General features: G+C 29.4%; 1 protein-coding gene across 12 annotated transcripts in view; it reads left to right on the forward strand.

Moving 5' to 3' along the window:
- The window catches only part of LOC145266748 (uncharacterized), a 141,504-nt gene that overhangs the window by 107,645 nt on the left and 8,706 nt on the right, over nucleotides 1–25,153 (forward strand). For 8 of the 12 annotated variants that reach the window (XM_080122651.1, XM_080122833.1, XM_080123098.1 and 5 more), the window contains one exon: nucleotides 14,038–14,082. The exons of the other annotated variants lie outside the window; for them this stretch is intronic. In XM_080122651.1, the coding sequence (XP_079978777.1) occupies nucleotides 14,038–14,082 (45 nt within the window). The remainder of the gene's footprint in view (nucleotides 1–14,037; nucleotides 14,083–25,153) is intronic. 12 annotated transcript variants of the gene reach the window in all.

Here is a 25,153-nt window from a genome sequence, read left to right on the forward strand (position 1 = left end):
ATAACTGGAATCCTTCAAAAACAACTTGAATGATCTGGAGAATGACTTGAATGGCTTTGAGACTGACTGGTTGTAAGTGGGTGATCATTTTACATTAAATTAATACAGAAAAGTGATCCCCCACTTTATATCACAATAAGTACAGCATGTAGTAAGATCAGATACTACACTTTGATCGTGGCCAAAAGGCCAAGAAAAGCTTAAAAAGCTAAGAACAGCATCTATTAACAACAGACCTTTGATCTTAACCAAAAAGGCCAAGCACAAAAGTGTTATGGACAGACTGACTTATAGTGTCACTTGCACGCGACTAAAAATAACCACTTGTATGTTTTCAAAATGTATTAATGTTCTAAGAAGTTTTGAATATTGGACAACCATCAACAAAAATTGGACTATTTAAAGACATACATATATATATATATATATATATATATATATATATATATATATATATAGTTTTTTCTGTTAATTTGTAAAGGATAGAGCAATTTCTTTAAGAAATCTTAAATGAGAGAGCGCAATGCATGGCAGAGCGTAAAGAAAAATTCAAAGGAAAACAACACCAACAAACTTAGTGAAAAGGCTTTATCAAACAGCAATAACTAGTTGAGGTTTAGTGTCTGACTGGAATAACTGAACAAATTTACAACCGTTTTTGTATTAATAAAGTGGGAGGAGGAAAAGGAAAGGAAGAATAATTTAGAGATGAGAAAAGGAATAAATAAAAAAAATAAAGAGAGAATGAGGAGGAATAGAGGGAGAATATGTAGGTGGAAGGAGAGAAAAAAAGGGGATAAAAAAGGAAAAGGTAGAGAAAAGCTGTTTCACATTTATCCCTTTCCCTTTCTCTAAATTTCTTCACTTATTATTCCAGTTGGTTGTTAAACTATGCCTAGCTCTTGTGTGATAATGCTTTTTCAGGTTGAAAGAAATTTATAAAATCAAACTAAGTTTGTATTGCATTTTTCTTTTAACTTTTGTGTATGTATGTGTATGTATATATATATATATATATATATATATCGTGTCAGGAGATGATGAAAAAAATCCAATAAAGTGTTCGATCGTGGATGTGAGAGCTGAAGATACAATATTGATTATGACACTATATATACATATTTCATGGTTCAGTTTTTCATTGTAGCTGACGAACTTGCGCTGTTTTTTTCAACCTCTTATGGTTGATTCGATGTAACGAAACCAACGGTACGGCTTTGAAATATGTATATATAGTGTTGTAATAAATATTGTATATGTATAATGCAGTGCTTCTGTATATATATTTATATAGTTATATTTTCTCCTATTTGATTGACTGGTATAGCTTTAGAATCAATGCGCAAATATTCTCAATAGTGCACATATTATTCTGAACAAAAAGTACTTGTATTTCTAATTGATTTGGGTTTTTTTTCTATTTAATCTTTTCTTTAAATTTTTCTTTAATATTTTCATTAGTAAGGCCATAGAGGTAGTCTGTTACAAGTCCAATTACCACTACTCCAATCACAAAAAAGAAAAAAAAAAAACTAATGGTAATTGAGGTTATTTTTATTTGAATTTAAATCATTTTTGTATGAAGAATCCATTTTGATGGAAATTAAATGGATTGTAATGATCTTTTGAAGTAATCCTTATAAATGGTAAATATTTTTTAATTAATGACCTTCAATATTTTATCAGCTTTCAAATCGTTAATTTCTGTTACAGGTCATGGAAAATGTAATAAAATTTCTCCATTTTCCCTTACATAAAACTCAAAGAACAAAATAGGTCACAGTTTTTTTTTAACTATATTTCTTTTTTCTCCTATAAAATTTGGACGCATACTTCAAAGGTTCAATTACCTCCATATTTTTTATCCAATTTCAGGAGATTTTATATTTTTAGACCCATTTTTTTAATCAAGGATCTTTTTCTTCAGTTTTCAAAAAAAGATTTTCATTTTACAACCAACTGAACAGAATTTGAACATTAAGTTCAATTTCTTGTATTCATGAAATGTCCTTTGTAGAAGCTCTTAACACTTAATTAGGTATAAAATAAAACAAACTTTTATTTTCCTGCTGATATCTAAATACTCTTTCAATTTGTTAAATAGACCTAATAGAACACAAGCAATGGTACCAAATTCTTTTTGCTCAATTAATCACACAATTATAACTGTCCAAAGTTTGTTTGAAATAAGTAAATTTGCTGTTGTGTGTACTATTGATTCAGAAGCAAATTTTCAGTGTATAAAGAAGAGGGCTGTGACAACAGCATATTCTTTTCATTATTTTGACTCTTGAGTATATATCCGTTAATATCTTATGTTTTTATATAGACTGATGTGGTTGTCGATTGACTGTGTCTTACTGTGTCAGATATATACTTGAGGCAAAACAATGAAAATAATATTCTGTTGTCACAGCCCTTATAATGAAAAATGCAGATTTTAAATGAAAAAAAAATCCTTACAAATGCAGTATCATCTTGTGATAAATGAAAATTCATCACAAAACAATAATTATATTAACCAGCCTTAACATTATTAAAAACAAAACAAACTAATAATGTATTAATTACACAGAAGTACAACTTTGAAAGTTAATGTATAATTCATTTCAGCAGCTAACACATTGAATCTTTGTACTATGATTCATAGCACATTAGAAATAAAGATTTTTGTTTTTCTTCTAATAGTTTCTAAAAGTAAACTAAGAAACAAGCGCAATTTTATAATAGGGCAACACTTTAAACTATTAAGCTCAACATATCGACAAATGATCCTTCTTTAGAATAAAATGTATTTTCTTTATATAAAGACAGAAAATATTGTGTGCACATTAAGTTGAAAAACATCGACATTAAAAAAATAAATTGCCTGTCACTGAGAATAATAACCTAACTTGAAATAATGATAAAAAAATAACGACGCAACAAAAAAAATTGTACATTTATAAAGAGAAAATAAATTTTGTTTACATACTAATTTTATCAAATCCTCCCCATCCACCCAAAATATATTTGTAATTAAAAATTCTTTCATTCTTTGTTCAGGTTACTGAATTTACATTGGCCGAAGCACAATGACTCAAATAATTTAAGTCTGTCTTTGTCAAAACTGTGTGATATTTTTGAGCAATGTGGTTTACGGATATACACGGAATCTATGCTTGAGTAAGAATTAAGCTTCTGCATTGTATGACTCGTCAGGCATGCAACATTATGTACTATGTGCATACACTGCATAAAAGCAGAAATTTAATATGTCTGAAATACAATGTTTTTAAGTGAATTGGCGGTCGACAAACATTAGTTAATTTATTTCATAAAAGTTAATGAGGGAAGCATTTAGTCTAAGACCATTTTAATTGCATCAAAATGTTGACATCTGGAATTTAGGTATTTTTGTTTGTTGTTTTTTGTTAATTGAATACCTAACTAGTAGAATTAGTTGATCTCCCTTCATTTTCATCTCTTACTGAAATTATTCAGCATCATTTCATCCTTTTATCATCTTTATCAGCATCATCATCATTCTATTCTGTTATTCTGTTATGCCTTATCAAACTGTTATATAACTTGTTAAATTATTTTGTCGGTTTCTTACAAGAACTTCAGACCTTTGGTGGTAGTTATTGGTTCTTTCCTATCTTTTATCTAATCTTTCTCTCTCTCTCTCTCTCTCTCTCTCTCTCTCTCATATACACACACACACATATATATATATGTGTGTGTGTGTGTGTGTGTATCTGTCTTCAAATGGCTATAACTTGCTCTTTCTCTTTTCTCCTTTTGCATGATCTCTGTTTGTTTGTGCCACATTCAAGATTATGCTATATTGCAAAAAGGTTTTTATTGAATTCTGAAAATTAGGGAAGCATTTTAGAAGGAAAAAGTGAAAAATATGCTGCATGCCTTTTTTTTTTTTTAGTCATTTTTTAAAGTCATTTTTTAAAGTCATTTTTTTATAGCATTTATCTTCATTCAGTAAATTTTTTTTTTTTTTTGACATACTGACATTAATATATAAAAAAAATTGTGTTGATTGAATTTTTTCCTAATTAAATAAATCTGTTCATTTAGATACCTCAGTTTCATCAGGAAATAATTTTAGAAACAGACCTTTTTGGAAATAAGGTGTAATCCCCCACCCACTCCTTTCTGTTTTCTTTTTCTATTTTTTGTTGCTTTTTTCTTTGTATTTTGCTTTTTATTCTCACTTATTATTTTTATCTCCAAAATGTTTTATTTTATAATTTTTACATTTATCTAAATTTTTTTATTTTTTTTATTTCATGCTTTGTTTTTTTTTTTTTTTTTTTTTATCCTATTTTATTGAGAAAAAAAAATACTTTTTAGATTTTGATTGCTTGTTTTGTGTGTTATTTGATGAGATGTTAGACTTCATTTAAAATAAAGTTTTTCTGTTTTTTGTTTTGTTTGACGCAGCACAGATGTTGACTTTTTTGTGATTTAAAGTTTTGTCCAAAATTTATTTATATTCTTATTTTCAGTTTTAGTCGGAAGGCGTAGAAAGAAGAATGGCAAGACGAGTAAAAAGAGTAATTATAAAAATCAGGATTAACTATTTTATGGGAGGCAAAAATGAGTGAATCAATATAAACGTTAAAAAAAAATAACAATTTCTATGATATACCTATCATTTTTGATATACCTCTTGATCTGAAAATTTATTGGCTAAAATCTGGTTTTAAAGAATGAAAATGTTTAAAATAATGGATTAAAAACAAAATAATTAAGAAGATAGTTTCAAGAGCTATCGGATGAACTATTTAGCAGAATTTGATTAATATATTAATCTATAATATACATTGGAAAATTTAATATTTGTAAAATCAATGCAAAGTAGATTAAAAATCACAACATTTATTGCATCATACATGGGATACAAATGAACATTTCTTTACTCTTTAGAAGTTGCAATGAATGGCTGTTGTATTCAGAGGGAAAATAGTTAGCAAAATGAACAGTAATAGGCTGGCTATAATTTTGAAAATGTGCAGGAAGTAATTTTTTGGAAGATAATATATGGATATACAAGTGCAAAGGAGATACACATATGAAAATAGATGTAGGAGTATCAAAATTCAAAAATAGATGTGTTGAGATGTAGGTTGAATGGTAATTAAAAATCCATGTTGTATAATCTATACACCAAATGGTAAAGTCCGTTAGTTAACTTAGGAAATAGATCCATAAATGTAAGAAAAAGCCCCAATGTGTCTGAAACACGTCATGGAGAGTTACAAGAAGAATAGGCAAAAATAAAATGAGGGTGATAAAATGAGCTTTGGCCAAATGTTGCGGGCAAGGGAATAAATATTCAGCAGTTGCTTCTACACCAAGCAAAAATTAAAATTAATATCATATGTATATGTTGTGTGGACCAAAGAACCCTAACAAATAATTTAAGCAATCCCAGTTATGGAGCATCAGGTTTGGATTGCTAAAACTCCCATATGTGTTTGTCACATAATGCTTTGATTAAACCTTTGGTATTTTTAGTCTTTAGATTACTTGAACTACTCTTCTCTTCGTCGGTGTTATATTAACGTTTCAGCTGATGTAACCTTTGATCATTGCATATTCTTGAACTTGAGAATCTTTTAATCTCAACAACATAGACTGAATTTTGAACTGGACCCCTCTATTTAATTTAGAGAGGGGGGAATATTGATCTCATCCTGTCTGCCATGGCTGGGTAGAAGTGTTACTTTTTAGTTATTCATTTAGTAAAGATTGCACTATCAATGTCCGAAGACTGTCGCTTAGCACCAATTGTTAACCGTCTTACCTGTTACACCTCATGTTCAGGTTGAAGGTTCAATATATCTGCTTAAAAGGTATTTTTAGTCGTCCTAATTTTAGCTTTGTGTACAGTTCAGTTGTCTGTCTTGCTTGTTTCTGATGCCCAATATTTTCTTTGTTTTATTTGCCAAACTCGATCGCCTTTCTTTTTTCTCCTCTCCACCCTACACCATAATTTTCTTCACTTGCAATTTTCTGGCTCATTTTCATCTCTAATATTTATACTCTCCTATCTTCAAGATAATATAACCATCTGTTTGTGTTATCATTATCAAGTTTTGTTTATGTTTTTCATGGAAAATTCTTCCAATTTTTTTCATGGAAAATTAATTCTTCAAAGTAATTCAGAGCTTGCCAAAAACAAAACAATAACAGCCATCATTTTGACCATCTTAACAGGCCAGAGTGCTCATTGCCATCCTTCAAAAAATCCAAATTCAAAAGTTACAGCAAAAGAATGATATACAATGATGTCATTTCAAATTATATAAAATGGTAGATGTTTTTATGAAGTTCTGTTTCTGATATGACTGAGCGAATGAGAGGGACATAAGTTAGTCTGATGGAAACTGACAGAACTTTACACATTTTATTGAAAATATAAACTTTCTTCATTTTGCCTTACACTCAAGATTTTTGGAGGTTGTTGTAATCTTCCAAGTTTTTTTTTATTTTGCTTTTAAATAAAAAAAAAAGTTGTAGTTTTACTTCAAAAGCCATATTTTCTTAATACTGTCCATGTGTGACAAGCGTTTACATTCAGTTGGATGATTGATTGCACTCTAAAAACAAACAAAAAGACTGCATATGTTATGCGAAACCCCACCTTCATATATCTATGCTTTACATTTGAATATGCTGGGTATTTTTTGTTTATTCTTCTGCCATACTATATGATGTATAAAATGTTTTCTTGACTGATTTAAAAGAAACAAAAAAAATGGTTTAGTCTGCTGACTATTTACTTTGCCAATCATGCTTTTAGTATAAGTAAGAGCAGAATGCATCAAAACATACAATGTTAGAGAAAGTACATGCTTTTTAGTAGAGTTTCTGGTCTTATACATCAGAGGTGCATTCTGGTCCTTATACATCAGAGGTGCATTCTGGTCCTTATACATCAGAGGTGCATTCTGGTCCTTATACATCAGAGGTGCATTCTGGTCCTTATACATCAGAGGTGCATTCTGGTCCTTATACATCAGAGGTGCATTCTGGTCCTTATACATCAGAGGTGCATTCTGGTCCTTATACATCAGCGGTGCATTCGAAAGTTCATCTTTTGCCTTCGTTTAATAGTATAAATAAAGCATACTACTTTTGCTGTTTTAAACTTTAATTTCAGCTGGACATTAATTCCTAATCGACACTTTAAAGACTTCAAAATCACTTGAATTTCAAACACTCACAAAGTAAACATGAGCTGTATATATTTTTCCTCCCATTATTATTGATTGATTAAAAAACACACAAAAAAAAGAAACTGACTAGCATTTGTTTATAAATGTTTGAAAGTTTAAGCATAAAGGTTGAACATCATTGTTCACAGTTGTAGCTACCCAGCCATTACCTGTAAGTCTTTGTACTTTAAGAAATTCTTATCTTAATCCTAAGTAAGATGTTGAAAGCTAAATTTAATTATGGCTTTGTTTAGCCATTAAATTATTAATTGAAGTGAATTGTTATGAAACTAATAACTTTCAAGGTGAGGTTTTATTTATAAGAATATTGGGTGTAACTAGCTTACAGAACTTTCAACGTTTTAATACATGAGGATGTGTTTAAATTTTTTTTTAACCCAATTTAAATCACCTTTTATTGTATTGAACAGTGTAAATGCTTTCAAATTTCTTTCAAAATTTAAAGAGTCACTAAGTAATTCATTTTGTTTTCAACTATTGAGAAAGTATTAAAATGACTGACTGTGTATGAATAAAGTTAAATGTATTATAGTGGATTTGGTGCTGATGGCAATAAACAAAAATGAAAAACTTTTATTGCGTACCTACTTTTCACAGAATAAAGATGGTATATTCTAAAAATTACAAAAATTGATCAAGTAGTTTTTTGGGGTTTGTTTTACAATCCACAAAGATACAAAAGAATTATCAAAAAAAGATCAAATATATATAAATGTTATCAAAGGTAAGATAAGTTACTTTTCTACCTAACTGGATAAGTTTTTAGTGTTTTTATTATAATGTTCGTTCAGTTCCAAAAACAAGTAATGTCGAGCGCTACTGAAGAACAAGAAAAAATGGTCATAATGTCTCTTTACATTTTTGAAGTATCGACAATCACTTCAAAATAAGAAATAAAACAAAATGGTGTTAGAAATTCTCCCAATAAATGTTAAGAGTGGAGATTTTTTTTTTTTTTTTTTTTTTTTTATAAATTTGTCAAACTTTTGCTAATAAAATTTATGAAAAAGTTGTGTTTTTTTTTTTAATGGAGATTTTCATATATTTAGTGTCTCAGAATTATCCAAATTTCTCCAGAACGTTTGTATTATTTGAATTGTTCAGACTACTGGTCTCGTCTTCAGCATATTCACGTTTCAGTCAATGTAACCTCCAACCTTATTCAGATACATTTTTCAAACTCCAGAATTTTTAACGGAGTATTTTATTTAATCCACTGTGGTAATATGCTCTTATTCTGTCCACCATGACCAGGTAAAACTTTTAAGTAATTTTCAATTGTATTAGTTTTGCCTGCACCCTTCAACTTCCAAAAAATTGTCACTTAAAACTGAATTTGTGAAAACATGTTTTTTATATAATTTTAACCAAAGTGTATGTTCAAAATAGTTTTCAAACTATATAGAACTGCAAGTTAAATTCAAAATAGGTTGCTAAGCTATTTTAGAATTTAATTAAAAATAATAACAAAGTCACACAAATCAAACAATGTGTTTTTCACTGATTTCCTTGCTGCTCATTAATCTTTTTAATGATCCCCCCCCTCAAAAATGTGCAATTACAAAACCTTTTTCAATGTAAACCATGTATTAATAACTTGCGCAATAGCAATTGAATTATCAAAATCATATTCAAATAAAACTACCTTTATATTCCAGCTGGGGAATGTTACAGTTACTTTCTTTAGTGGCTGCAAATCTTAAAACATCTAAGCATAGCAAGAGTAATAAAAAAAATTCCAAGACTTACCATAGTTATTCAATGTGGATTTCCATATTGGATAGATCCTATTTACTTTCTTCCCCATGAGAGCATAGTTAAACTCAAGGTTGGTGATTAATATGGGAGGGAAAACAGCTCCCTAAAAAGGATCCCTATTAATTCGAATAAAAATGAAAATTGCTCAAGCTGAGAACTTTTTATGGCAGAAGAGAACAGATACTACATTTTGATCTTAGCATGTAATCCGGGAAATCTTGTAGGGTTATTTTCTAGTACAGAAAACTGTTATATGAACTGTTTAAAAGTAAGCTCAACTATTTGTTTCTCTTTTGTTTCCTTGTTTTATGCTGGTCTTGTGTCAGTGCAAAATAGAATTCCATTTTTAACTGGTACTCAAATGTTGACTATTCTTTTAGATTTTACCGTCATTAGATACTTTACCTTTTACCAGACTATCCATTCACGTGAAATCACCTTTTTCTTCACCATATTCCTTCTGCTTCACCAGATCTTTGATTTACTTGCAGTTTCATCAAATACTTTTGTATGCAAAATCCAATCCCGCATTTTGCTGATTCCTACCCTCTGGTGAGAAGGAAAGTATTTCTTCGAAACTCTGCAGATAAAGGACTATCCACTTATTAAGTGTTTCCTTTTCAGATTAAATATGTTTTTAACTCTTTTTCAAAGTGTTTGTTAGCATGTTTTATTAACTGTTTGCTCTTATATATATAATTTTTTTTTTTTTTTTTTTTTTTTTTTTACTTATTTAACAACATTAAAATCTCTTGTAGAACTACAGGAACTCTGCCATTTCATTTCTTGATCTTAAGATGATCCAAAAATTTGAATTTTCTAGACATTTTTTTCCTTCTTTGCATAAGATATTAAATAAAAGTAAATAAATCCTATTTAACTGATAAAAAATGTATGCATTTCTAAAGCAAATTCAGTTTTATCTTTATCCACATTTTATTATACAGAAAGAATACTAACCTTAACATCTTTTGTAAATTAACATTTTTGAAATGCAGAATATCGTACATAACAAAGCACATACTCTACAAGAAACAAACCAAACGAATTGTGCAGAAAGCTATAACTTTATTACAAAATGCTAAATTTAAGTGTCCTTTGTTTTTAAATCTGCAAATCATATATAAGGTGTGGTACCTATTACTTTCGGTATTATATATACTAGTGCTATTAAGCTGGCATTGCCTGAGCCATAATATATTGCTGGTCAGAAAGTTTAAGAAAAATATTAAATATCATTAGGTTTACTATTTTTGTCTTGGAAGAAAAGTTAACTAAACGAAATTCTGACAAAAATAATCAGTATTAAATTAAATCGTTTTTCGTTTGTCACTACATTTTTAAATTCCAATGTAATGTTAAAATCTATAACTTTATTACAAAATGCTTAATTTAAAAGCATCCATTTATTTTATTTATTTATTTATTGTTTTTTACATGTGTGAATCATATGTAAGGTGTGGTACCTATTATTTTTGTCATATCATATATATATATATATATATATATATATACACACACACACTAGTGCTTTTCAGCTGCCATTGCAATGCAATGTTAAAACTACAACTAGCAATACCAGACATAACGTTCAGCACTGGACAAGGCACCCGCTGCTACTTAATTTGACATTCATAGTCTTTAAATCAGTAATAAATATATTTCTCCTCCCTCCATCAAAATAAAACTTATATAACTGGATTTACAATAAAATTTACTTAAAAATGGTATTTTTATATTTTTGTTGTGATTTGTATATTTGTAGAAATTGCTATTTAAATCCGACTATTAACGACAAAACCTGTCAGCATAGTATACCCGCTGGTAGTAGACCACTTTTTGCAAATAAGCAGTCGGGGTGTGTTCACATAAATACTCGAAGTTGTACCTGTCGATGACGTTTCTAGTTGTTTTAGCTTATCAGGGAAAAGAATTGTATTTGCTACGGAATTTGAACAGAACATCTACGTCTTTCCAGTCAAAGGTTAGAATATCTCAAAGTTAACGCTTTGTAGTACAAAGATAAGTAAACAGAAACTGTGTTCAAACGCTATTTAATAGCAAATATATTAGTTTCTTTTGTCCTAAAATTTGAAAAGAATTGCATATGCACGAGTTGGTAGAAGTCATGACAAGCACATATCCACATGAGAATTTGTGTGTCATGGCGCACACAAAAAATCTATAAACAGGTGTTTATCAACTAACTTACGAATATAAAGTATTTCTTTTTTTTATTATTTAGAAAATAAGTTTTTAATTATTGACAGGAAAAGAAATTTATAAAAAAAACAAATCTTTGAAAAAGAATAACCTACAATGACCATGCTTTTAAATGAGTTAAAACACAGAAACCACTTATCCAGTTAAGTAAAAGAATAATTTTTATTGGATTTGCTTTACAATCCGCAGGGGTATGAAAAAGTGGTAAAAAACAAATGTTACCAAATGCAAGTTACTCTTCTACCTAGCTTGATAAAATTTTTGGTGTTGTAAATGTTTATTCTGTTCAAAAAACAAGTAGTGTCGAGCGTTACATGAGAACAAGAAAAAAATAGCCGCAATGTTTCTTGAAGTCTTGACAATGACTTAAAAATACAAAATAGTGGTAGAAACTCACCTAATAATTGTCACAGTAACTTGAAGCCGTTAAAACTGAAATTTAATTATCCTAATCAGTTTAATGAGGTTGAAAACATAATTGTAATCTGTACAAAATTTCCTTTCATATTATATATGCTACAAGCCATATTTTGTTAATAATTTCTTTGAATCGTGTCGTAGTGGCCATCTTGGATTTCCTGGTTGCCATTTTGAATTTTTCATAGTGTAATGATGACCAATGATAAAGTCAATCAGAATAACATTTCACATGATGATATAGTCTTTCCTCCCATTTTTTAACTGTTTTTTTTTATGATGCTTCTACTTGAAGCCGTTAAAATGAAACTTAATTATGCTAATTAGTTTAATGTACTTGAAAACATAATTCTGATCCATACAAAATTTCCTTTAATTTGATATGCTACAAGCCATATTTTGTTAACAATTTCTTTGAATCGTGTCATAGTGACATTTTTGATTTCCTGATCACCATCTTGGATTTATCATGATGTTATAATGGCAAATGATAATGTCCACCAGAATAATGCTTCCTATGATGATAAAGCCTTACTTACCATTTTTCTTAGCTGTTTTTATGATGTTTCTATTTAAAGTTGTTAAAATGAAACTGAAATATGCTAATTAGTCCGTAAGTTACCAAGTGAGATGGTTGTAAATAAAGCCAACTGAACCTTCATGGTATTATGATATTATGATGAAATTTCATCATAATATCTTAAAAAGATCTGAAGATACAGGTTTTAAAGATGGGCTAGTCTGTAAATTGTGCAAATTTCCTACCATTTTCAGTCACAAGCTTATATGCACTTGAATAGGATTGACTTAAGACAAACTGTTCAGTGAACCACACATTTTTTGATACTTTGACTAGTCATAACTCCAGTTCTAAGGGACCAAGTTTAAAAAAACTAAAGATACTGTTTCTTTGTTTTTATGCTTGATTTGCGTTTATTTGTATCGAAAGAAGAAAATGGTGTGGCATTGCTCCCACGACTGTCATAATGTAGTATCTCATTGGAAAATAGAATTTGGTATGCTGGAAATGTTAAAAAAAATGCGTTAATGCTATTTTTTATGTAAAACAAAAAAATCTATTCAATAAAGCAAAACAATTATATTTAAAATGTTGAAATATACCAATAGCAATAATTAAACGTTCTACATTTTTACTAAAATATTTAATTTTGAATTAATTTCATTTCTGATCTAACCAATAATTTCCAGATAAAATCGAAGGAAAATTTTAATGGTGTTTTCAGTGTGAATATTCTGTTAACATTGATTTCTATGACACACACACAAACATTGACTTATATATATAAAGAGAGAAAGAAAATTAAAACTAAGTTGAACTTTACAATCAAAATTTATTGTTCGACTGAATACTCCAAAAAAACAATTCCTTATTCCGCGGAGTTTCAAAGAATGCTATTCTTGTTATTCTTCTCATCAGAGGACATAAAGAAATCAGCAAATTATATTTGTAGCAATGCTAGAATTTGCTAGTTAAGGCATTAAGTGAAACCGCAATTTATTGTAGTTATAAATTGCTAAATAAAAAAGTGAAAAAAAAAAAGTTGGATATGTAAAAAAAAAATATATATATAAAAACAAACTGCGCATAATATTTCAGCTTGAATGAAAATATATATATATATATAGAGAGAGAGAGAGAGCGAAAGCAATTTTAAATCACTTTATTCTTTTTTTTTTGTTGTTTTTTTTTTTTTTAATTAACATATTCATATAAATTGTATCCAAGGAAACTAATTCATTCTTAGATTTTTTTTTCTTGAAATAAATGAAATACAATTTTTTTTTTTTTTTTTAATACAATATTTTTTCCAACAGTAGGAATAACCTTGAAAAGTACGTAAGATTTGACAGTCAACCTTTCTAGTAAAGAAAAACGCAAAAAATGGTGCTGCATTGTCTGTGTTTTTTTTTTATGTGACCTTTTTGTAATTTATTTAATTTTTTTATTTAATTTAATTTTACTTTTTTAAATTTAATTTTACTTTTTTAAATTTAATTTTTTAATTAAACTTAAACATTATTTAATACCTTATTTTTATTTTTTAGACTAAAATATTTTTTAATTAAAATTTTTATTTTTAATTACATTTATTAAAATTATGTATTTTTAATTTTAATTTTCTTTTATTTTATACTGTTTATTTAAAAAAAAAAAGTTTTTTAAAATTATTTTTCACCTTGATTCATGAAATGTTGTCATCTGAGTGATGTACGCTTATTGATCCATAATAATTATTTTTTTTCTTTTAAGCAAGGGAAATGCTCACTTTGAATCAATTTAATTCTTTATATCTTACAATTTTTTTGTATTTTTATTGAGTTGAAATTCATAGTGATGTTTGTGTTTTTTTCCTTTGCCCCATTTTTCTTTAAATAGGAAAGAAAACCCTGAAGCCAAAAAAGCAGCAGCTCCTAAAGACAGGTGCCATGATTTTAACATCTTTTTCTTTAGCCATTTACTTATTTTCTTACTACTGTGCTTATTCCAAAGTAACATTTCTTTTGCACCTTCCCCTCCTGTTGTGAATAATCAAGTCGTTTAACATGTCTGTCGCAAACCATGTTCAAATCTACCTTTTTAAATTTACCATTTCTTGAAATATGTCAATTTTAGTTATTTTTATCTGATTATTACAATGACAAAACAATATTGTAATTCAATTAAACGTCACAAAAAATTTGATTTAATTAAAAAAAAATTTTTTTTTTATTCTGATTGAGATGTAACAGCTGTTTTAAAAAGTCTATATTATATTGTAGTGTTTCTTTTTTGAGTTGAAAGAAAATTGGAAAATATTTATGGGATTTAAATTTCAACATGTCATAAAAGTAAGAATTTAACTGTCAACTTGATGTCTGTGACACCCTTTAACCGAATCAGCATTCCAATTACGTAAATATTTTTTTACAAAAAATGAAAAAGTCAACGAACAGTGAGATGATTAATGAGTGAAATAAGACACGGCCATTTTTATCCTTTTTCGATTTTGTAATAAACTTTTTTACTTGGAACCCAAAAATATGTCATATATTATAGTGATGCATTTACCACTAGTCTCTCCATTATAAAGGATCCCCCATCTAAAAATTTCCAATCTAATTATCAACCAAGCTACAAACCCTGTCCCATTGATGCAGTGTTGTATCCTTGTGCCTGTTTTACAAGTACTTTAATGGAATGTGCTCCAAACTTGTAGGTCCTGAATATGACCTTAAACTATATCCAGCTTGCAGGCTTTGGGGAGTGTGGAGCCACCCTTTAATTACCATTACTCCCAGGTCCACTCTGATCCGGAGTGGTAGTACCTCTTAGGGTCCCAACTAGTATTGGGACGATTCCTAATTTTTATACGATTCCGATTCCGATTCCAGGAAAATATTGATTAACGATTCCGATACCAAGTACGATTCCGATTCCGATTCCTAGGGAATTTATTGTTTTGAAATATATCGGGTAGTTTTATACTTATGGTCGGTAGTTCCCAAATATGTTCCCTAACTTTGGAAGAGATATTTTATGTCTACACCGTCATGTTTTGGATGAAATAAAATTATTATATAGCAAACTAAACGGAAAAATTAGCAAAATTTATTCTAGAGAAAATTTATTTTACTTAATTGGAATACAGAAAAAAAAAACTCAAAGAAAATAGAATTTATCCTTCAGAGAAAAAACAAATAAAATAGAATTTATATAACAGAACAAAAACAAGAAAATTAGAGAATAAATACACACGATTCATTATTTTGGTCCTCATAATTAACAGATTTAATGAATTAAATAAAAAAAAAATATAGCGGAAGAGAAAGAAAATATATACTAATTAAATATAAAAAAGATAAATATTTAATTTAATAATTTATAAATGAACGTGCGTAATGAAAAAAAAAACAATATACCACGTGACATGGCGCTGTAGATACAAAATAACCGGGTTTGTATTACTGTACACATAGATTCGAAAAAGTTGTCAAAAAACAAATATATAACAAACAAATATTATCAAAGGCAAGATAAGTTACTTTTCTACCAAACTGGATACATTTTTTTGTTTTTATTCAATGTAACATGTTTATTCAGCTCGAAAAACATACAGTGTTTACCGATGTATTGGAAAATTCAAAATGGCGCCCGACACTCTCTTTAACATGGTAAGTTCGGGAAAAGGTGTTATAAATAATAAACTAGACAAAATACTATTAAAAAAAACACCGAATATATATCAAAATATGTCACGGTAACATATATTGAGCGAGTTCCTAGCAGTATTTTGTATAGTTTATTATTTATAACATCTTTTTCCAAACTTACCGTGTTAAAGAGAGTGTCGGGCGCCATTTTGAATTTTCCAATACATCGGTAAACACTGTATGCTTTTCGAGCTGAATAAACGTCAAAAAACAAATATATAACAAATAAATGTTATCAAAGGCAAGATAAGTTATTTTTCTACCTAACTGGATATATTTTTCGGGTTTTTATTCAATGTAACATGTTTATTCAGCTCGAAAAGCATACAGTGTTTACCGATGTATTGGAAAATTCAAAATGGCGCCCGACACTCTCTTTAACACGGTAAGTTCGGGAAAAGATGTTATAAATAATAAACTATACAAAATACTGCTAGAAACTCGCTCAATATATGTTACCGTGGGTGCCGGGAAAACTCGTCCCGGGAAAACTCGTCGCCGGAAAACTCGTCCCCTTTCGTTAGGTAGGAAAACTGGTCCCTTATTGAATAAATATCGATTGAAAACACATTTTATGATCGTTCTTGAAGGAGATATTGTTTTTTAAAATAAACAATAGCCCCCCCCCCATAATATTTTTTTAAAAATATTTTTACTTGTTTAATGTTTTTTTTGTGCTTTTAATAAAAGCGTTTATTATGTTCATAAACGAGACCACATATTTTTTTTTATATTAATATAAAAAGAATTTACTTATATACTGTTGTTTATAAAAGGGTAAAATCGATTTTTCTACCTCGCCGACTATGTTGTTTATTTATTTGGAATCGTTTATTTGGTAAAGAAAAAAAACAGAAAACAAACAAAAAACATGTCGGTCGAGTGTTACGGGAGAACGAGAAATAATGCTTAAGGGGTCTTGATAATCGCTAAAAAATAGAAAATTAAAGAAATTACTGAGGGAGATTTGGTTTTAAAAAGAAAATAATAAATTTTAATATTTTTTAAAATATAATTTATAATTTATAATTAATCTATATCTCCCTCCGAAAAGCAACCAACAAAAAATGAAATTAAAAAGATTCTTGATAAACGATAGCGGAGTTTTCAATAAAATTGATTAATAAATTTATTTAGTGATTACTTTCTTAATGATTGATTTTAGAATTTTGAAGTAAAAATTTAAAAAATTAAAAATGAGTTAACGAGAGATTGTTAGCACATGGCATCTCTCGCGCCAAAAAATATTTCGCTTTTAATTTATTAGTTAATTTTTGCAAAATTTGACAGGACGACAATAAATGTTGATAATTGATGAAATCATAATTTTAAATAACGCATGAGTGCATTTGGTATGACAGAAAACAAAAACATAACAACAAAAAACGGGTTTGTATTACTGTACACATAGATTCGAAAAAGTTGTCAAAAAACAAATATCGAACAAATAAATGTTATCAAAGGCAAGATAAGTTACTAAAAAAAACTATCTAAATTAAAAAACAAAACCAAAAGCGTAACGAAGAATCGAACCGCTCCCTGTTTTTTAATTTTTGGGTTTTGTTTTTTTTATTGTTTTTATGACTCCAAAAAACATTCGTTAAAATAAGAACAAAAAAAAAATTGTAATTAACTTTGTATGAACATAATAAACGCTTTAAAATAAGTTAAACCACTAAGAACTTAGCCAGTTAGGTAGAAAACGGACACTTAGAAAATCGATTTTATTTAAAAAAAAACAAAAAAAAAACATTAAACAAGTAAAAATATTTTTTTAAAAATATTATGGGGGGGGGGCTATAGTTTATTTTAAAAAACAATATCTCCTTCAAGAACGATCATAAAATGTGTTTTCAATCGATATTTATTCAATACGGGACCAGTTTTCCTACCTAGCGAAAGGGGACGAGTTTTCCGGAGACGAGTTTTCCCGGGACGAGTTTTCCTAAATTCGTTACCGTGACATATTTTGATATATATTCGGTGTTTTTTTAATAGTATTTTGTCTAGTTTATTATTTATAACACCTTTTCCCGAACTTACCATGTTAAAGAGAGTTTCGGGCGCCATTTTGAATTTTCCAATACATCGGTAAACACTGCATGTTTTTTGAGCTGAATAAACATGTTACATTGAATAAAAACAAAAAAATGTATCCAGTTTGGTAGAAAAGTAACTTATCTTGCCTTTGATAATATTTGTTTGTTATATATTTGTTTTTTTGACAACTTTTTCGAATCTATGTGTACAGTAATACAAACCCTATTCTGCTTTTAATATAATCAAATTCAGGGTTTTATCTTTCTGGAGAAAAAAAAAATAATGGATTTTATTTCAATGAAATTAAAAAAAAAAAAACTTGACTGAATTAAATTAATTACCCTTAAATTAACGAAGGGGTTATTTAATAACTTTAGGTTTGGAAGAGATAGGTATGGGGTCGATTTTTTTGAAACTTCAAAAGAAACCGACTACTGTCAAAACTTTGCGAAATGATACAACGTGATCAATTTCATTTTAGAGATATTTCTTTCAAAAGCCTTCTTTTAAAAAAAGAAAAAAAAGTACATTGTTCTATTAAACCTTTTACTGTTTAAATAATTTGACTTTGCTCGTTTTATTTTAAGAAAATATAAGTTGAAAAAGAATTTTCATTCAGTATTAGAAGATTTGTCAGTAAAAAAAACAATCGCCAAAAAGATAAGCGTTTTTTTTTTGTTTTTTTTTACTCGCAATATAGAGCCCTGCATACTTCTTTTCAAGTTAACTCTTTTGTAGTTTTGATTACAATAGATCTGAATGAATGAACCTTGTAAGGGAGAGGCACTAAGCATTGCCCTGTTAATAATGAATTTCTTTGGTTTCTTTTTATTTCTCTCTTGCAGTTAGAAATATCAGGAATTTTTTTTCTTTTTTTCAACATCAGACTAAAAGAATCGTAATGAAGGAATCGGAAAATTAAGGTATTTTTTAACGATGCGATTCCGATTCCGATACCTCCCAAAATACACGATTCTTACGATTAACGATTCCGATTCCGATTAATCGTCCCACCACTAGTCCCAACTATGGGTTAAATAGAAACCGACTTGAAAACAAATATATTCTATTAAAAAATTTGTCTTTAAAATCTTATATATATATAGATTGGTTTCCTAGAGGTAAATCCAATGAAACTAGTGTGATTATTAAAGAATGCTTAATGGACGACAGAACTGGTATATAGTCTGTTTATTATACAAACATTGATTACATATGTGCATAGATATATCAGTGTAATCCTAATCCAAGGATAACACCTCATCAGAAAAAAAAAGAATTTGGTTTGATGAGGTAGTCTCCTTGGATTAGGATTCCACTGAAACATGTATGCCCAATATATAACCAATAATGTTTATATAATATGCAGACTATATATATATATATATATATATATATTTAATAGAGAATTGGCTCTGTAATAATACAATATCTACATGAATTAAAAATATAGTAAGCATATTTTACAATCAACAAATTTGCTCCCCTCCCTGCTAGTTTTGGAGACATAGCTGGTATTTCTCTAGAATAAATGAGAACCACTGTGCACTGTTGCTTCAAACCTTAAACTCCTTTACACTTTTTTTTTTATATCTGTATTTTTTTATGTTGAAGGAAATTATTTCATTTATGGAAATGAAGTATGAAAGACAGCATGTTGTAGAGCTGATACAATGAATTTCTCACTGTCCTCAGTGATATAACAGCTTCATATATATATATATATATATATATATATATATATATACTGTGTAAGCAAAAACAAGACTTCAAAACAAGGTGTTGGTGGCAACAAAAAGTGTATTTCAATTTACGTTACAATTGTTTCTATGTCCAGTTCGACAGTTTCAAGCATTATGTCGTTTGAAAATTTTCAAAGCTAGCAGTTCTTCAGACTTTATGAATAAGCACACTTTTGGCAGTGGAGCATTTTTTTTAAGAGAAAGAAGGAAGGGGGATCCCTAGCTAGAAAGGCATGCAAGAAACATCTACCTTTGTTGTGGTTACGGAAAATCCCAATGGGTTTTTGCTTACACAGTATATTAATGCTCAATTATAAAATTTGATAATTTTGTAGCTTACTCTTTAAGTCAACCATTTTTGGGCTTAAAACTCATTGGTATATGAAAATTTACTGAATTTCACGAACTCAGTATAATTACACACACATATATATATATATATATATATATATATATATATATATATATATAATAATGACAGCCGAAGTACAACTGACTTATGCACTGGATCTGTGATAAAAAGTGGATAGTGGCTATCCCAAATAAGCTGTTATAAATAGATGTTCTGGACAATGAAATAAATTGTCCATTTATACAAATGATTTGTTTTTCTGATTTAGAGCTTGATATGAGCATGTGTATTTCACCTATTCAAGCTGTTAGTGTGTTGACCAACCACTTGATCTTAGTTTATTTCTGTGGAGATGACCAGGTTTTTTTTTTTTTCTTAGATGTTGAAAATTTATAGCCATTTATCTGTCAAAGTTTAATTCAGTTAACAACCGATCACTTTTGACTTTCTGTCGAATCTGCTGTCATGTGGTTATGTGTCCGTGTGAAATGGCACTAACCTTATTTGAGTTTAACCGGCTTCCTCCGGAAGAGGAAGTTTCATGGGAGTATGAAATTCATAAGTGGCCCCCAGTCACATGTATATCCCCGGTAGGGGAGATGACGATGTTAGTTTTTTGCAACTCTTGCAGGGAGGTGTCAAACGTCCTTCTACTTACAGCGCCTGGAATTCTCAAATTGGTCACTCATTTTAATAATGACCAGGCTCAATGTTGCTTAACTTTGGTGACTTGACATGAACCGGTGTGTCAACATGATTATTCATGTATAGTTGTAGCTTGATCAAAATGTAACGTCTTTTCACAATTCTCTAGATAATGTAGTTTCAGAACATATATTATTGCAGTTTATTTCCAAAGCAAATAAACAGACAGGAACTACAACTTAATATATAAACTAGAAGAATACCTGTTCTATGAAGGGTAAATTTAATCCCTCCAAGCAAATAAGTTTTGCACCACTTTAATCTCTCTTTACAAAGAAGAAAATCAAGATATGTTTCTAAATCTTGTCAAAAATCTTCATGCTAATTTTCATCAAAATCCGTCACTTTGTTTTGATTTTCGAAAATGTTTATAATTTAAGGCTTACACTGAAAAGACTTTGGGAAGAAATTCAGGCAATCCTTAATTATTGTCTAACTAGCCTGGGTGTTTGGAGGTGTGTGTTGAGCAAAAAAGTGGTAGTAAACAGGCAGGCTCGAACCTGTACCGCAAAGGAGGAAAAGAATGTGAAAAAAAAACATGTCTTTGCCATTGCATCGATGGCCAAACTGGAAGTGGCAAAGGTTTAAATTAAGGCTAGTCAATGGAAAAGAAGGGATAACTTTCAAAAATATCGGCAAAAAAAGTGACCCCTCCCTGTAAAAAAGTACCCAGTTGAGAGTGAAGGAATTGATGTTTTTAGCCAATTTTTCAATATTTGCCATCCGGAGGGTTGTGCTTCAAAACGATACCTTGTGTGAAATAAAACTCATGAAAATCCGTTGCCTCTGTCGAAAGTTTTAGATATACATACATACATTTAAACAGACAGGTGAGATTTATTATTCTCTAATGACTATGAATCCAATGAAAATCTGAAATATTAGAATTTCCAAATCATTGGTTGTGCCTATAATATGTCCCTATAAAGGCCCTTTAAAATAGTCCAAAGAAACTGAACTTTTCAAAATCCTTATTACTTGATGTTTAATAACCATTGTTGAAGTTTCACAAACAGCAGACTTTTTACAAAGGGCTTCCACATTCTTTGCCACTTTGTATAAAACTAAATGAAACTATAATCCGCATTGCCACCCTTTACTCTTAGCAGCCCTCTTCCAAAATTCAAAATGATCTGCTAATTAGTTTAGGAGTGAATCCTACACATACAGAATTATGACAAATTGACATGGTGAAAAATACGTTTGTTCCTGAAATGTTCACTGAATATTAAAAAACAGTTTCATTAAAAACAAAATATAACAAATTATTTTCTCGCAATAGGATTTAATATAAAACGTTCATATTATTCAATTGTGTGTGTATATATATATATAGGGGTAACTATTGCCAGTGTTTATTTTGCTTTTCATCTGATCCCTTTCAATTTTAAGTATGAACAATTTAAAACTTTTGATTTTTTTTTTTTTTCATATCACTAAAAAGAATTGAAATTTAAAAATAATTTTACAATATAGAAGTATTATTTTTTATCATACCACATGTAAGGAAAAAGTATTTACAAAAAACGAAAGATTTATTTTTTCTCTAGGTTATTGAAAATATTTCATTCTTTAACATATTTTTAATGAAATTATTCACAATATAAGCTCTACAAAAAGCAAACAACCCTCTCTACCCCAGATCACCTCTTTGGCTGCTGACTTCTCACTTTTTTTATATTTTTGTTTTTCACCATTTACACTGATTGCACTGATTGAACTTAAAATTCTGTTAATCTTTTATTGCACTTTTCATTCACATCTGCATGTTCACTCTTGTATTGAACCATTTTCTATATTGAATCTCACAGGCATCAAACTCACGGACAATTATGTTCACGTCAAACATGTTTTTTTACAAGTTTTTTATGGTTACTCTTATAATGCTCTTAAGTGAATCCTGTTGCTATAAATAAAATGTAAATTCATACATCACCCTGGCTACAAGTCGATTTTTGCATTTTTCAAATATATGTGCATGTATTACATAGGTTTTTAAGAAAATATATGACTATGGTTTCAAATTATCTGAAATAACAGCAATTGATTCCAAATATTTCTCATACTTATATCTCCTCTCTTTTGGAAATAGGGTACAATGATGAGTATCTTCAGTATCAAATAATCCTTATACACTGTGAAATTTACTTGATGTATGAAAACCAAAGAGGGGAGATATAACACCTGAGAAATATTTGAAATCAAGTCTTCCCTTGCTGTTATTTCAGATCATTTGAAACCATAGCAGCAAGTTTTAGTCTTCCCTTGCTATTATTTCAGATCATTTGAAACCATAGCAGCAAGTTTTAGTCTTCCCTTGCTGTTATTTCAGATCATTTGAAACCATAGCAGCAAGTTTTAGTCTTCCCTTGCTGTTATTTCAGATCATTTGAAACCATAGCAGCAAGTTTTAGTCTTCCCTTGCTGTTATTTCAGACCATTTGAAACCATAGCAGCAAGTTTTAGTCTTCCCTTGTAGTTATTTCAGATCATTTGAAACCATAGCAGCAAGTTTTAGTCTTCCCTTGCTGTTATTTCAGATCATTTGAAACCATAGCAGCAAGTTTTAGTCTTCCCTTGCTGTTATTTCAGACCATTTGAAACCATAGCAGCAAGTTTTAGTCTTCACTTGCTGTTATTTCAGATCATTTGAAACCATAGCAGCAAGTTTTAGTCTTCCCTTGCTGTTATTTCAGATCATTTGAAACCATAGCAGCAAGTTTTAGTCTTCTCTTGCTGTTATTTCAGACCATTTGAAACCATAGCAGCAAGTTTTAGTCTTCCCTTGCTGTTATTTCAGATCATTTGAAACCATAGCAGCAAGTTTTAGTCTTCCCTTGCTGTTATTTCAGATCATTTGAAACCATAGCAGCAAGTTTTAGTCTTCCCTTGCTGTTATTTCAGATCATTTGAAACCATAGCAGCAAGTTTTAGTCTTCCCTTGCTGTTATTTCAGATCATTTGAAACCATAGCAGCAAGTTTTAGTCTTCCCTTGCTATTATTTCAGATCATTTGAAACCATAGCAGCAAGTTTTAGTCTTCCCTTGCTGTTATTTCAGATCATTTGAAACCATAGCAGCAAGTTTTAGTCTTCCCTTGCTGTTATTTCAGATCATTTGAAACCATAGCAGCAAGTTTTAGTCTTCCCTTGCTGTTATTTCAGATCATTTGAAACTATAGCAGCAAGTTTTAGTCTTCCCTTTCTGTTATTTCAGATCATTTGAAACCATAGCAGCAAGTTTTAGTCTTCCCTTGCTGTTATTTCAGATCATTTGAAACCATAGCAGCAAGTTTTAGTCTTCCCTTGCTGTTATTTCAGATCATTTGAAACCATAGCAGCAAGTTTTAGTCTTCCCTTGCTGTTATTTCAGATCATTTGAAACCATAGCAGCAAGTTTTAGTCTTCCCTTGCTGTTATTTCAGATCATTTGAAACCATAGCAGCAAGTTTTAGTCTTCCCTTGCTGTTATTTCAGATCATTTGAAACCATAGCAGCAAGTTTTAGTCTTCCCTTGCTGTTATTTCAGATCATTTGAAACCATAGCAGCAAGTTTTAGTCTTCCCTCCATCAAGGCCAGAGGTTTTAGGGAAATATTAGATATTTTGTAATTCATTTGCAAAACTAGGAAAACCGATGACTATGATTGAAACATTTTATGGCTGTAAAAAAAAAGTGCCAAAAATAGGCTTTGAATGATGGATGTGCGACTTAATGTGTGACCTCAAGGGTAAATGTCTGATAGCCCACTACACAATTCAGGTCATTAGCATTCCAACGAGTGTTCATTTGTTAAATTCTGATCAATAGTTGCTGAGATTTGGAACTTATTAAAATGCAAAAATGGATGCTTATATCGATACTTGTATCCAAATTGAATATTGAAATGGTCATATCTTTGGTTCTATGAGATGAAACTACATGAAAATTTGCAGACTTTTTGAAGATTAGAATATGATTCTATGGTTAAAATTTTATGACAATTGGTAAAAAAGAACCTATATTTTCAAACCAATAAAATATGGCCAAATTTGCCTACATTTATATGTATCCTTATTACTTGATGTTTGGAAGTTTCACAAAAATCAGACGTATCTGAATTTTTACAAAGTGTCCTGGCAGGCCAGCTTCAGTTTTGTTGCTTTGGTTGTCTCCCTTGTGGCCTTGCCAGGTCACTAATATATATTTAAAGTTTCTGAATCGGTGGTGGGAGATATTGGAATTGTCCCATCACTTATACATATAGGCTCAATTTCTGGAATATGTTATATATAGGGAAGAGTTTTTTATACCACTATTTAGTTAAAGCAAAATAAATTTTGAACTATTAAAAGTATGTTCAATAATATTGATAATGTTTAATCATTTATTATGTCTGCATTCATCTTTTAAAACATGATGTATATCATAGTGAATTAAAGAAAATATTTTTTCCTTTTTTAAATATACGTGTAATGCCATTTT

Source organism: Euprymna scolopes, chromosome 1 (genome assembly GCF_053919585.1).
Source record: "Euprymna scolopes isolate OS-2025 chromosome 1, ASM5391958v1, whole genome shotgun sequence".
NCBI classification, from domain to species: Eukaryota; Metazoa; Mollusca; class Cephalopoda; order Sepiida; family Sepiolidae; genus Euprymna; species Euprymna scolopes.